We start from the raw sequence: 13746 nt of genomic DNA, 5'->3' as shown, positions 1-13746 counted from the left end.
TAAACTTATGCAATGTAGGATGTGAAACAATGTGAAGGTATCTTTTATGTGCAGGAGTCAATCAGCTCCTGAGTAATTGTAACACATATGCCAATAAAAATTAGATCTGGGATGCAGTTTTCAAAATTCTTATTTACAAAATTTCAATAAAAATGTCCTATTTTTCCTCAGAAAACCTTGAAAATGTGTTTGATTTTATTAATGTCGCATTGCACACTGGCAAAAGACAAATTATCAAATATTTATTTTCCAACCAATTTCCCAAAATAATCTTAAGGGGATTCCTTGTAAAGCAGCATGAGGAAGAGATCAGTGAAAGCTCTTTCCAGTCCAGTCTAGTTTCTGCCTCGAAACACACCAGCACCAAAATGCGAAATGTAAAATATGAACATATAAAGGGTGTAAGCATTCAATTGAACACCAGGCAGAGATACCACTGAAGGTTATACACACACATACATACAACACAAAATAGAAATAATGGGCTTCAGTAGACATCAATAGGAGAATGTCCCCTCTTATCACATTGCTGGCATGTTTAATAAATGTAGCATCTCAAAGCAATTTAGTTGAGCCAAGATATTATGCTGGAGACTCATGAAAGCTAGTGCATGACCAGTGATACATGCTTTGCTCCAATGCTTTTAAACATATCGATCTAAACTGTTTTCTCAAATTGTTATGGTGAAAGGATTGGAAACAGCATTCGGGAATCCTGGGTTTAAGTTGTGCACAAATCCAAAAGATATCTTTCCCACAATATGCTGCAAAAAGCTGTCTCTGTAAATCAATCCCGACATCTCATACCTTGAAGCAATCATCTTTTAAACTCTGGTTTTGATAGTAATGCTTATTCTAAACAACTATCGTCTCAAATGCTTGACTCCACACGTGACACAATATTTTACTGCTGGAACCCGATTTTTTTTAAACCACCATTAATAAGAGGTTTTCTAATGGGCAGCAAGTCTGATCTCCAGCACAGTGTTAGAAAGCTCACAAACAAGGGCCTGTCCTCAGCTTCAAAATTCCTACCCATAGAGATCACATTAGGTTGAGTTACATTATATGTATAACATTTGTCAAGTCAGTGTACCACACACACAAGCATCCATTTACAGTAATGCACCTTTAAAAAAAAAAGCAAACTTGGGATGAATATACACATAAATCTCAAAACGAAGAACTGTTGAGAGGGTGGTAGTCGAAGGGCAAAAGTCTGAGTTAGTTATAAAAGACCTTCCATTTCTTTCATAAAAGACTCATATATGTCATCCTTTGTTTGGATTGAGACAGCAGGTGCTGCTTTTGGTATTGGCTTTATCAGGACAACAGTCTCTTCCTCTCCTTTCTTCATTAGTATCTGATTCTTATTCTCACGCTTGACCCGCAAGGCCGTGGGTACAAAGCGGGTGATCTCTGCCTTTGGATTGGTGATTTGGGGCTTCGCGCTGATGGTGGCGATGGCTTTCTTCTCGATGGTGGTCACATTGTCATCCATTTTCGGACGCTGGATGAGACTTGGGGGAGCACTTAGGACTCCAGGGTTCGGTACTGGGCCTGGAGGGAACAGTCCAGGCGGTGCAGGCCCAAGTGGAGGAGCTAACGGAGGGCGTATCATACCTGGCCGAGGAGGCGGGATACCTTGAAAAAGGAAAAATGTAGACAACCATTACTTTTTTCTCATGTGAACTTTTAGCATACTGTACAAAAGGTACATGCAAACTGTGGTTTCATTTTAAAGAATGTAAATGTCAGACTGTGTAACTCCAAATAAAATCAAGTTAACTGCAAAATAATTATAAACATCCTTTTATTTTACAGCCTGAACATAGTGTCCATGGCTCATTTAACACTTTAAATGACAATTTCAGCTTGCAGTAACCTGTTTATTAGAGGCAGGACATTTTCAATGTGCATTAGAGAAAATACAGCAAGTCCCATGAAGCAGATTGTATTTAACAGCATTCAGGCTTACAAAAAAATAAATAAATAAAGCTTTGAAAATAATTCTAAAGGTAGGTCATGTTGAATAGTGAAACCAGCTGAACGGTATAAAGGTGCCTGCTCTCTTTCACATGGGTTCAATAACAAACCTTTATCAATACGTATCATTGATATAGTCACACTAGTTTTGGAATTATAAACAAGTCTACTTGAACAGTTACTTTTCACACTGATTGTCAGAGATGGCACAATGTCTTCCAAGAGATCAATGTTTTCATTTCCTTGTCAGCTTCAAGACAAGCTGAATTTTCAGTTAATTAATAGTTTACTAAATATAGGAAAATAAATTTCCTGAAAATCAAAAAAGTAATTGCAGATGCTATAAATCCAAAACCAGGCATAAAACATTAGAAACGCTCAGTGCACGTGCGGAAGGAGAAAAAAGTTAAAGTTTCAGGACAAAGAACTTTCATCGGTACTGTTAAATGAAAGAAAGCAAGTTAGTTATTAGTTGCAGAAGGCAGAAAGGGTAGATTGGTCAAAGAAAGTATCTCTGATTGGGAAAGGCTAGAGTTCGGGTAGAGTTAAGCTATTATTGATAGGATAATAAAGGGAAAAAAACTGACAAATAAGAGCTTGCATTCAATTTACACTCAGTTAAAGTTATCAACAGTTTCACTGTGTTAGACAATAGACAATAGGTGCAGGGGTAGGCCATTCGGCCCTTCGAGCCAGCACCGCCATTCAATGTGATCATGGCTGATCATCCCCAATCAGTACCCCGTTCCTGCCTTCTCCCCATATCCCCTGACTCCGCTATTTTTAAGAGCCCTATCCAGCTCTCTTGAAAGCATCCAGAGAACATCCTCCACCACCCTCTGAGGCAGAGAATTCCACAGACTCACCACTCTCTGTGAGAAAAAGTGTTTCCTCGTCTCCGTTCTAAATGGCTTACTTGTTGTTAAGTGGGACATATGCAGTAGGCTCACAGACCTACCAACAAGTCAATACTATAAGTTTATAAACATACAAAATCAGACAAGGCCAGTGGATTCCAACTTACCTGGGGGTGCAGGTGGTGGCAACCTAGGAGGGGGCCCCCGTGGTGGTGGCCCTGGGGGAAGGCCGGGTGGGGGTCCCGGTGGTGGACCCGGAGGTCGTCCAGGAGGTGGTCCGGGAGGAAGCAGCCGTGGAAGCGGTCCTCTGATTCCGGGTAACCCTGGCGGCCGTATGAATGGAGGTGCCCCTGTGGTGAAATGCACACATTACGGTTAGACTAAATGAATCCTGCAGAGACACAAACAGCTGGAGTAACTCAGCGGGTCAGGCCGCCTCTCTGGAGAAAGGATATAGGTGACATTTTGGTTCAAGACCCTTCTTCAGAGTCAATAAATCCTGGAATGTTATTCACAATTTAGAACATAGCTGATCAAGTGGGTCATTTTCATGGCTGTGAACCATGGAGTCTGGCAGGCATAGGAGCTGGGATCCAGCAGTTCACAATCTTTATCAATTACTTAGAAGACAGTAACAATTGCAATATAGCCATTTACTGATGCTACAAAGATGGGCGACAGTTGGTCATGAGAAAAGTGCAGAGAAGCTTCAGGGAGATTTCTTTTCTGGTTAAATTAATGGGTAAGGACATGCAAATGCAACAAAAAAGTGAAGTCAATCACTTCACAAGAGAAAAGGTAGCAAATATTTTAAATAGAAAAACAGAAAGGTTTAAAGTGAACTGGTACATAAATCACTGAGGTAGCTGACAGATACAGTAAGCAATTTGGAAAGCTTCAATATGTTGGCCTTTATTGCAAGAGCATTGGAGTATCAAGTAGAGATGCCTTGCAATAATAGAGGCCCCTGGTGAGAATTTGTTTAGAATGTTGTCAATAGGCCTGGTCTTACAACATATGGAGCTGCAATGGAGATAGTGAACCAAAAGGTTCACTGGAATAGTGTTAATCAAATAGGAGACTAGCTTCAGGGATTACATTTCTCCAGTCTTGGAATTCTCTATCCAAGAGGATTACTGAGGCTTTGTAGCAGAGTATATCCAAGACAGAAATCAAGAGATTTTCAGATATTAAGGCAATCAATGGATAATCTGGTTTGTACAAGAAGGAAATTCTGAGGTAAAATATTAGCCATAATCTTATTGAATGGAAATGTTAAATGGGCCGTGGCCTATTATTGTTTTACTTATTACTGCTCTTACAACTAATCAAAATGCTTAATCTCCTGATTACAAGTGTCATCATTTTACATAAAGATCCCACCTTGTTTTTTTAAATTTTCGATCTACATTTCTAATATAAGAGAAATTTCAGGAGTCCAAATTTAAATATCATTTAAAAAATGCGATGGAACAACCTGTGAATTGGTCAATTACAGAACAAGCACAAGATCAAACATTTAATAAGGACGGAAGATTTACTTCTAAAGACAATCACTGGGCAAGCTGATCAAGGAGAGGATTATCACTGATAAGGAATTGAATGCTATTTTAGACACACAATGGAAGCAATAAGCAGACAAAATGCTGGAGAAACTCAGTGGCTCAGGCAGCGTCTCTAGAGAAAAGGAGTAGGTGCCATTTTGTGTCAGAAACCTTCTTCAGATGTTTCCATGTTCCGACCTGAAACGTCACCTACTCCTTTTCTCCAGAGGTGCTGCCTGTCCCACAGAGTTACTCCAGCATTTTGTGGCTATCTTCAGTGTAAACAGCATCTGCAGATCCTTCCTACACATTTTAGAAGCAATAAGCATTTGGAAATTTAGCAGATAGACGTAGAGCAGTTTCTCTTCATAGCCAATAATGTGCCTTAGTCTGACGCATGCATCCAATTAAAGCAACATTTTAAAAATACTAAATTTGCTGCTTGCTTCAACTCGCTCCATTCAATTATTTTAATTTTATTTCCCCAAGTGATAGTGTCCACACGCTAAAACAATTTTCCTTCTCTCAGCTTCTTCTTCTTCTTGCGTATGGCGTGCACAGCCTAAAGTTGTAGGACAACTTGTTCTATTTGATCTTATTTGATTGTGCACACCGGGTTGATTGCATTTGTCGAAATAGGGCGGACCACGTGAAGGTTGCAATCTCCCACCCCTCTTCTCTCAGCTGAGTTGGAACCACAAATGAGCTGGTTCAGACACTATTGCCCTTCAGCTATTTAAGGCTTAGAAATCTATAAAAACGGCCTAAGTGCACACAGCAAGGACCTTGCATCAAAGAACCACTCTTCCTTCACAAATTAGTTCACTTTCACCATCAATGTGAAGATGCAAGAAATTGCTACTCATATGCATTAGTTTAAAAAGTATTAATTTACTACACTGACCGCATCACTCGCTCACAAAATTCAATTGTCTTCAGACTAGATTCGATTCTGCAACGCTTCAAGAGAAAACCTAGTCAGTTTAAACATTTACTTCCAAGTTCTTCACCCTGCTTCAACTGCGTACACTTTAATTGATCGTGTCAGACAGAGCAACGTCTCCTGGCAAGGCAGATGGTGCAAGCTCACAGCTCGATGCTCATTCCAATGTGTTTACAGCAGCAGGACAAGCCAATGTTCAGTTTCCATCTTTAATGATTTTATTGCCAGTCACATTAGGATGCATCACAGCTTGGTTTGGGAACAGCTCCATCCAGGACCGCAAGAAATTGCAGCGATTTGTGGATGCTCCCAGGCGATCACACAAACCAACCTCTCGTCTATTGACTCTATTTATATCTCACGCTGCCTCGGCAAGGCCAGCAGCATAATCAAGGACGAGTCGCACCCTGGTCATTTCCTCTTCTCTCCTTTTCCATCGGGTAAAAGGTATAGAAGTGTGAAAACGCACACCTCCAGATTCAGTGAAAGTTACATCCCACCTGTTATCAGGCAACTGAATCATCCTACCACACAAGAGCGGAACTCGCTATCAAAACATGGAGGGGACGGGAGACACAATTTTTTGGCGGGCACGCGCACACTCACACACGCGCGCGAGGCTTCGGAGGCTCAATCCAGCGTTAAAAACGGAGATTTTTAAATCGGGATTACAAAAACTTGGGAGGGATGTCCCCCACCTCTCAAAACATGGGGGGGACGTGTCCCCTCTGGCCCCCCCCCCCCCCCCCCGGGTTTTCCACCGCTGCTACCACAACCCGAAAGCAGTGCTGAACTACTATCTACCTCTGATGACCCTCGGACGACCCTTGATCGGACTTTGTTAGCTTTACCTTGCACTAAACGTAATTCCCTTATCATGTATCCCTACACTGTAAATGGCTCGATTGTAATGATGTATTGTCTTTCTGCTGACTGGTTAGCACGCAACAAAAGCTTTTTACTGTACACGTGACAATAAACTAAACTGAAACATCATTCAGAGCTGGTTCACCACTTCAGTCCAGTTTCTCACCTGGGGGTGGTCCTGGCGGCAGGCCAGATGGTGGCCCTGGGGGTCTCAGGGGAGGAGCAGGCGGAGGTCCAAGGGGAGGAGGCCCAGGCATTGGTGGAGCTTGCATTGGTGCTCTAGGAGGCATCTGCGTCGGCGGCGGCATCTGCGGCCCTTCTGACTGGTTATCCTCCAGCGGTCGTTTGTCACGACTCTGTTCCTCTGTATCCATCTTCTCCTCTTCAGGGCCCCTTTCACCATTGGGCTCTTCCTCCTCCTCATCTTCATCCTCTGGAAAATCTTGCCCTGTTAGAAAGCAAATACTGTATTTTAATTTCACCGTTCTGCAGACACCTCTACAAAGGCACTGAAGAAACCGAAAATACAAGCATTGTAAGTCTTAAAACCAGATTGAATAACAGACTCCTCTTTAAGTCAATAGTAATGATATGCTTGCCCAGAAAACTGTCATTATCAAAGAACATCAGTTGTGAGTGACAAACCAAAATCCAACATGCAAGTCAGTAAACTTTATTTTTTAAATATGTCAAGTTATTACCAACTCAGCATCGCCAGCAAGCTGCTAGACATGGGAATGAGAACTGACATGCCAGTGAAATCCTTCTGCCTGCTTCGCCATTCAATATGATCATGGGTAATTTATCGTCAGGTTCATTTTCCCACACCATATCCCTCTGGGACAAAATTTTATCTCATGGATGTGCTGAAAGAATGAAACATTCCCCGCCCACCATATGAATAACCCTCCCATCGCAGGTCCAAATATTTGACACATTATTCTAAAACTCCTTATCCATGGTCACAGCATCTGTATACGGCACCCTGGTATTTTTCTCTTTGCACTGTCCGTTGTATGTGTATGGCTTGATTGGACTCATGTATCGTATGATTTGATTTAACTGGACAGAACACAAAAACCAGGTACACCTGACTATTATAAACCAATACCAAAAGGGACAATTGTAAAGTTAATTTAACAACTTCCCAGATTACTTGCATGAGCTACATTGCACAGTACCATCTGCTTTCTCCTAATGTGAAGCAACATGCCCGTGTATGTGGATCACCACTCTCTCCAGTGAAGGGCATCATTACTCACCTGCCATTCGAAGCATCATGGCCTGCAGGGGAGTCAGCTCCTTCAGATTCTTAAGTTTCTTCTTGTGTTTGTCCTGCACATCTGCAAACCGTACAATGCGTCCTATGGAAAAAACAATACATGTTCCATAAACATTTTTCAATATTCTGGTAAATAGCAATCTAAGATGAGGGGCAGAATAGTCAAGTCATAAGGAAATGCCACCAATTCTTGCTGCCTTTAAAATGCTTTACAAATTAATTTCCATTTGGGCTTTAACAGGCAAGTTCCATTGCAAATCATACCAAGACATGCAATAATGTCATTCCAATGCATGTCATACTTGTAGAGTGGCTCCAGGCTCTGCCTCAATTAGAAAGAGTGCCAAGTCATGTTCGCAAAAGTCTTTGTTGAACATGCATTTATCAACAAATTGGAAACAAAATTGACAGTATGGAGCGGCCGTAAAATAGGGTCAACATTTGTTCCTATGAAGCACTGGATCAAATGATCATCCCACAAATTGACCATGTATACGATGTAACCCTGTAATTTGATTGCAATGACAACCCAAATAATGCAGTGCATACCTGGTTTATCATCATCCAGCCTGTCATCATCTTCATCTCGATGCCGAAAATCATCATCACTGTCTTTATCTTTTGAGTCGTCGCTGTCTTCATCTTGATCATCTCGATCTCCATCTAGATCCTGCTCCATGTCATCATTGTAATCGTCATCCCCACTATCTTCCTCTTCCTCGTCCTCTTGCATATCCTGAATCTCTAAAAGGCAAAGAACCGGTTGGGATAATGTATATAGGATCCACAGTGGCTCCACAGTTAGCCCATCAGCACAAGAAAACAGACTCTAAGCTGGTTAATCAGCTTCTGTAAAAAGGTGTCTTACCAATTTCAGGATCATAGACGTTATCTTCATCTTTTCCCTTCAGAGATACTCCTGGAGGAGGGCCCATCCTTCTGCCATAAAGCGCTATCACCTGAGGCGGTGGAGGACCCGGGGGAAGTCCAGGTGGCTTCTTACCAGGTGGCACTCGTGGAATCCCATAGGAAGGAAGGGGCACGAGGGTGACAGGTTTGGAGGATGGTCTGCAGAACAGAAAAACAACATTACGATGTTTTACCCCGACCCACAAAGACACACTAAAAAAAATAAGGCACTTCATATTGCCCCAATATCAAGAGTCAAGAGTGTTTTATTGTCATACGTCCCAGATAGAGCAGTGAAATTCTTACTTGCTACAGCACAACAGAATGTGTAAAAGAGTATGATATGCTAAACAAGAAAAGAAAAGTTCAGTGTGTGTATATATATATACGCACATACTCACAATATATTTATATATACATACACATACTCAAAAAACAAACTAAATAGTGCAACAATAATAATAATAGTCTATTGTAGTTCAGGGCTTTAATGAGGTTGCAATGTTTAATAGCCTGATGGCTATAGGGAAGAATAGGAACCTTTCATATCATTACTGCTCACCCGTAAGCTGATGTTTTCTTCAATATGGAAGGTGGCTGAGCTCCAGGGAGGGGTATGTCCTGAATCATGATGTTTGATGGTGCATGAGGCATATCTGGCAGCGGAATACTCTCCACCTCCACGTGTTGGGCATTCTGTTCAAACAAGCAAACAGCCACATTCTTACTCTTGGTTCCTTTGTGCAATTTTTTTTTTTTTTTTAAACTATCCTCACAATCCTACAGCATTGACAATGACCTTTCATTTACATTATTTCAACCATGTATCTTTGCTTTAGATGTCCAAAAGTAACATAATTCCCCAAAGGTGAAGCTGACAGAACAATACCAACTGCACTGGAGTATAAATGCCCAACAGCAGCAGAGATCAGTTTGGATGGACCCCCAAATGATTACCAATTAGGTTTTTATTTTGCTACCAGACTTAAAAACTCTACTTGCACCAGAGGAAAGTAATACTAACAGGGAACAAGGTATTCACTTTAAATTCACAGCTTCAAGGTCAAACGATCCCTTGCCAGTTCGAAAGGACACGCAAGATATTTTGACATTACTTGAAATCCTTTAAAAGCCATCTTTTGCTCACCATCAATAACCATACCCATTTTGTCATGTTCTACTGGGCTCAGAGTTTGCTCTTATTCCTCCCTTGACCTCAAACTTCTTTGATCAGATCCAGACTACAAATTTCAATGAGCTACACTCACCCCACTGGTTTCAGTACAGATCCACATGTAGAAATCTACCTTTAAATATCTCTTCAAAATGAAAGACTTTGCCAAAGCAACATCTGGTAATAATTGCAATAATGAGCCTCACTACAGGGGTGGTATCCTTTCATTAATAAAGTTGTGCACAACATCTTTGGAATTCTCCTCTCCATTGTGAGACATTCGTGTTCACTGCAGAAGACAGTAGCTAACCAGCACCATCCAGAGGAAGGTCGATAGGGGAATGTGCAACAAGAAAGCAATGTCTCTTGCTATTGATTGAAGTTATTCATTGCCATCTTCACTTTGTCAACGCAGAGCATCTGCTTTATAATTTATATTTTATCCATTATTCATGGATGTGAATTAAAGGGAAAAGTAAAAACAGCAAACTCAGAACCATTAGAGGGACTAGGCTTCAAGCATGTGGTGGTTGGTGCACCCTGCAAACTGCAAAATGATAAAGCCAGTAAAACAATGGCCAAGTGTAACAACATGTTGACTGTACCAAATGGGATAACCCCATCTGGGGTTTATATGTTTTCAATCAAAGTTCAATAAAATGTACAGCACTGAATTTTTAAATAATGGAAAATTATACCAATTGGAATTGCATACAGAGGCAGCACTCATTTTTTTTCTTAAAACAGACGAGTTGCTCTCCAAGTGTCATCAATATTGCCAGATTAGTGCAGCACAGTTAAATGCAGAACAAATTGTTCCTTTCCCTGCTTAACCAATATGACCCAACTGTAAAAGAGAGATGCCATTGCACCAGTGACATTCAGCTCTTTGATCTCTGAAAACAATATTGCTAATATAGAAAAAACATTGGAGGTTATTTTGTGATTGATTTCCAAAACCAGTAAAAACTAAATCATGTTGAATAAAACATATATTTAATTAACTGCTGCATTCTACACCAGCTCAAGAGAGATAGAGGCCAAAGCAGAAATACATAAAATTAATGTGTGTTTCCAATAAAGGAAACATGGGAATGACAAGCAAAGTATACTTTCACCTCAAACCCACATAATTAAGAAATATCACCATTTTATGATAAGGGCCGTCCATGGAGATGAATAACAGGAACATACTGGTTAACAAAATGACAGAAAACATTTCTACAACACAGAGCAGACAATGGTTTCAACTCATCCCTCACCTTGACAGCGTCAAAGAACTGGCAGAGTTGCGATCGTTTCTGTTCATATTCGATCTCGAGCTTCCGCAGCTCCTTATAAAAGTCAGTATTTTCCTTCTCATACAGACGCAGGATACGCTCAAACGTCTCTCGCAGCTTTTTTCGCTTATCTTTCAACACTTTCTCATTAAGCTGGGGCTGTTGAACAGGATTGAACTCTGCAGGATATTTGGGGGGAAAAAGAAAGTCAGCTCAAATCAGCCTGCAGAGCCAGTGCCTTTACAGTATTCCGACAGTACCGAGCACCAAAGCCGCACATTAAATATCATCAAAAATCTGCTCCAAACACTCAAAAACATGCCAAACCCTCGACCCAACAACGTGATGTATTCTGGTGGTCTCCTGAGCACAAACTGGAGTAGAGTTAATCTTATATATACTGATCAGAATTCAAAGTCTGCTGATCCTTCCAAAGACAAGTTGATTGGAGTTATTTTATAATTCTTGCACGGAATAATCTTTTAATTATTATTTACCCATTTCATCCAGTTTCTCCATGTCTTTGATTATCTGTTTTGGGTCCTTCATCTTGAGCACAGCCGCCCGCACCATCATTCGCTGCTTCTTGTTCTGTTGGGTACAAAGCACATATTACGCAGCAATTTACTCCCACTCAAATTCAAAACTAGTATGATTTTTAGATAGTTTAAAAAAACATTCCCGCCACCTTTATTGAAGCAACACAATGTGACGTCACAAGATCAAATATCATGTGTTTATTAGGCAACTGACAATCAGTTCATTGGGTGAAAAGCAAGACACAACGTGCTGGAGTAAATCAGTGGTAGATAAAAATGCTGGAGAAACTCAGCGGGTGAGGCAGCATCTATGGAGCGAAGGAAAAGGTAACGTTTCGGGTCGAGACCCTTCTTCAGACTGACTATTGGGGATGGAAGAAAGGTGGGACAAGACAAAATCCTGGCAGGTAATAGGTTGATACAGATGAGGGCAACATCTGTAGGCAGATAGTTGGACAAAGGCCAGAGATGAAAAGACGAGGTGGACAGTAGGTGTTAGACAAAAGGATTGAAGAGATGCTAATTGTAAAGCTAGAGGAAGGAATATAGGTGGAAGGAGAGGGAGAGGGGTGAAATTGTTACGAGTTTAGATGGGGCATGGGGGAGAGGGGATAGAAGGGGAAGGGTGTGGGGCTTGATAGTTGATACTACAGCACTTCGCAACTTTATTCGTAAACCAGCATCTATAGTTCCTTGTTTCTAGTTCAGCAGGTGGTCATTTTTAAATGCAATAATCTTGATCCAATTTGTGATATTTCTGCCTCATACTGCTTCATTGGACTTTTATCTCTTTCAACTCTATTGTTACCAAAAAGCAAATTAGGACAAAATGCTTTCCTCCACCCACTTCCAAAACCAAGAACACTGAAGTTAGCTGCTACCCAACTCAAATCAGCAACAAAAAAACGCAAGGGATTAATCCTGGGACTTTCTCCCAGAAATGGCTCAGATTTCCAACATATTGTTCATAAATCCATTGAACCATCAGTGGATTTAATATGAAAACAAAGGTTGAGAAAGCAAAAGCTGAAGAAAAGTTTATACAGTTTACAATCTGGCTGGCCCTTAAAGCATTCAAGACTTCATTGATCAAAGTGAAAGATGTTGAAGAGCTATGTCAACAGGGTGAGAAAATAAGAACAGCAGTTCATTTGGAGGGAATATCCATGAAAGGTGTGGTGACCTAATTGAACTATGGTTTTATGCAGTTTGATACAATGTAATAATCTTTATGTCCAAAAATATCATGGCAAATAAAATCATGCAAGAGTTTGCACTAAATACATCCAAAAAATAAATCTTAAGCACTGCAACAACACATGAACACAGTTGCCTTACCTTTTTCAATTCCCGTTTCCTGGCCTCTTTTCCTGTTTAAAAGAAACATTGTGAATCAGTTTGGAACAGAAAAGGTGAATGGAAAATAAAGAATAATCTTCGACTGATATTTTCCATAGCATATTCAATAGAATCTTTCACAACTGTACGGCGTCCAACAGGCTTTAAAATCAATTACCTGTGCAACTTTTTGAAGTACAAAGCTTTTACTGTAATGTATTCAAAGTTTCTGCAGAGCAAACTTCCAAAAATGATAACATGATAATGGACACACCATTCAATGTAGTGAAATGAATGACAGAAATCCACTGGAAGTCAAGCATATACGTAGATGAAATATCTGACTACTGATCAGGTCCACTTCTTTCATCAATGCACCTGATATTCCAGTATTTTGGGCTTCTATATTACGTTTCAAATTTTTTTTTTAAACTAATTTCTTTAGTGATCTTGTTTGAGGAATAAATAACAGTCAGAACACTAGAAAACAATTGTGTGATCTTCAAGTAATACCAACAGACCTGTTGCAGATGCAGAAAATTTGCCAAATAAAAATAATGAACAGTGTTGTGGAAAGAGAAATAGAACTAATGTTTCAGATCCAAGACCTTTGTCACAGCTGGAAAGGAGTGAGTTTTCAGGAGCGGAGATTGTATTGGAGGGATGGTAGAGGAAAGAGAATGCCTTCAATCGATTGAGATCAAATGAGCTAATATGGGAGATAGAATCACATCTGATTGTGTCTGTTTTATGTGTGTTATCTGTGTCTCTGTGGTGGATGTGCTTGAGAGGTGTATGAGGAGCAAGGTGCAGGTCATCCTCAACAACTCCGGGCACCCCCTCCATGAAACTCTGGAGGGTCAGAGGAGCACACGGAACAACAACCGGCTCCTCTCCCTGCGCTGTCGAACAGAGATCATCCTTCACCTCAGGAGATCCTTCACACCTGCAGCCATTAGATTTTATAATACCGACCGTTAAGCTGTATGGGGATGCTTTGCACTTTTAATAGTTATTTATTGGGTTC

The 13746-nt window shown here is 40.6% G+C and overlaps 1 protein-coding gene across 2 annotated transcripts in view; it reads right to left on the bottom strand.

Annotated features, from left to right (window-relative positions):
* wbp11 (WW domain binding protein 11) overlaps positions 1-13746 on the bottom strand; it is a 31630-nt gene that overhangs the window by 15720 nt on the left and 2164 nt on the right. The window contains exons 2-11 of one of the 2 annotated variants that reach the window (XR_004410126.1): positions 12720-12751; positions 11340-11433; positions 10825-11021; positions 8951-9084; positions 8348-8547; positions 8029-8223; positions 7460-7561; positions 6364-6645; positions 3011-3193; positions 1097-1644 (exon numbers count right to left, since the gene is read on the bottom strand). Coding sequence is in view for 1 of the 2 variants with exons in the window: in XM_033013493.1 (XP_032869384.1) it covers positions 1229-1644; positions 3011-3193; positions 6364-6645; positions 7460-7561; positions 8029-8223; positions 8348-8547; positions 8951-9084; positions 10825-11021; positions 11340-11433; positions 12720-12751 (1835 nt within the window). In the remaining variant the exon portion in view is untranslated. Of the gene's footprint in view, positions 1645-3010; positions 3194-6363; positions 6646-7459; positions 7562-8028; positions 8224-8347; positions 8548-8950; positions 9085-10824; positions 11022-11339; positions 11434-12719; positions 12752-13746 lie in introns of both variants that reach the window. The other variant, XM_033013493.1, reaches the window with a different exon arrangement.

The sequence above is a fragment of the Amblyraja radiata genome, chromosome 38, assembly GCF_010909765.2.
Source record: "Amblyraja radiata isolate CabotCenter1 chromosome 38, sAmbRad1.1.pri, whole genome shotgun sequence".
Taxonomy (NCBI): Eukaryota; Metazoa; Chordata; class Chondrichthyes; order Rajiformes; family Rajidae; genus Amblyraja; species Amblyraja radiata.
Note: the sequence above shows the minus strand (reverse complement) of the source record. Positions and strands in the feature narration are given on the sequence as shown.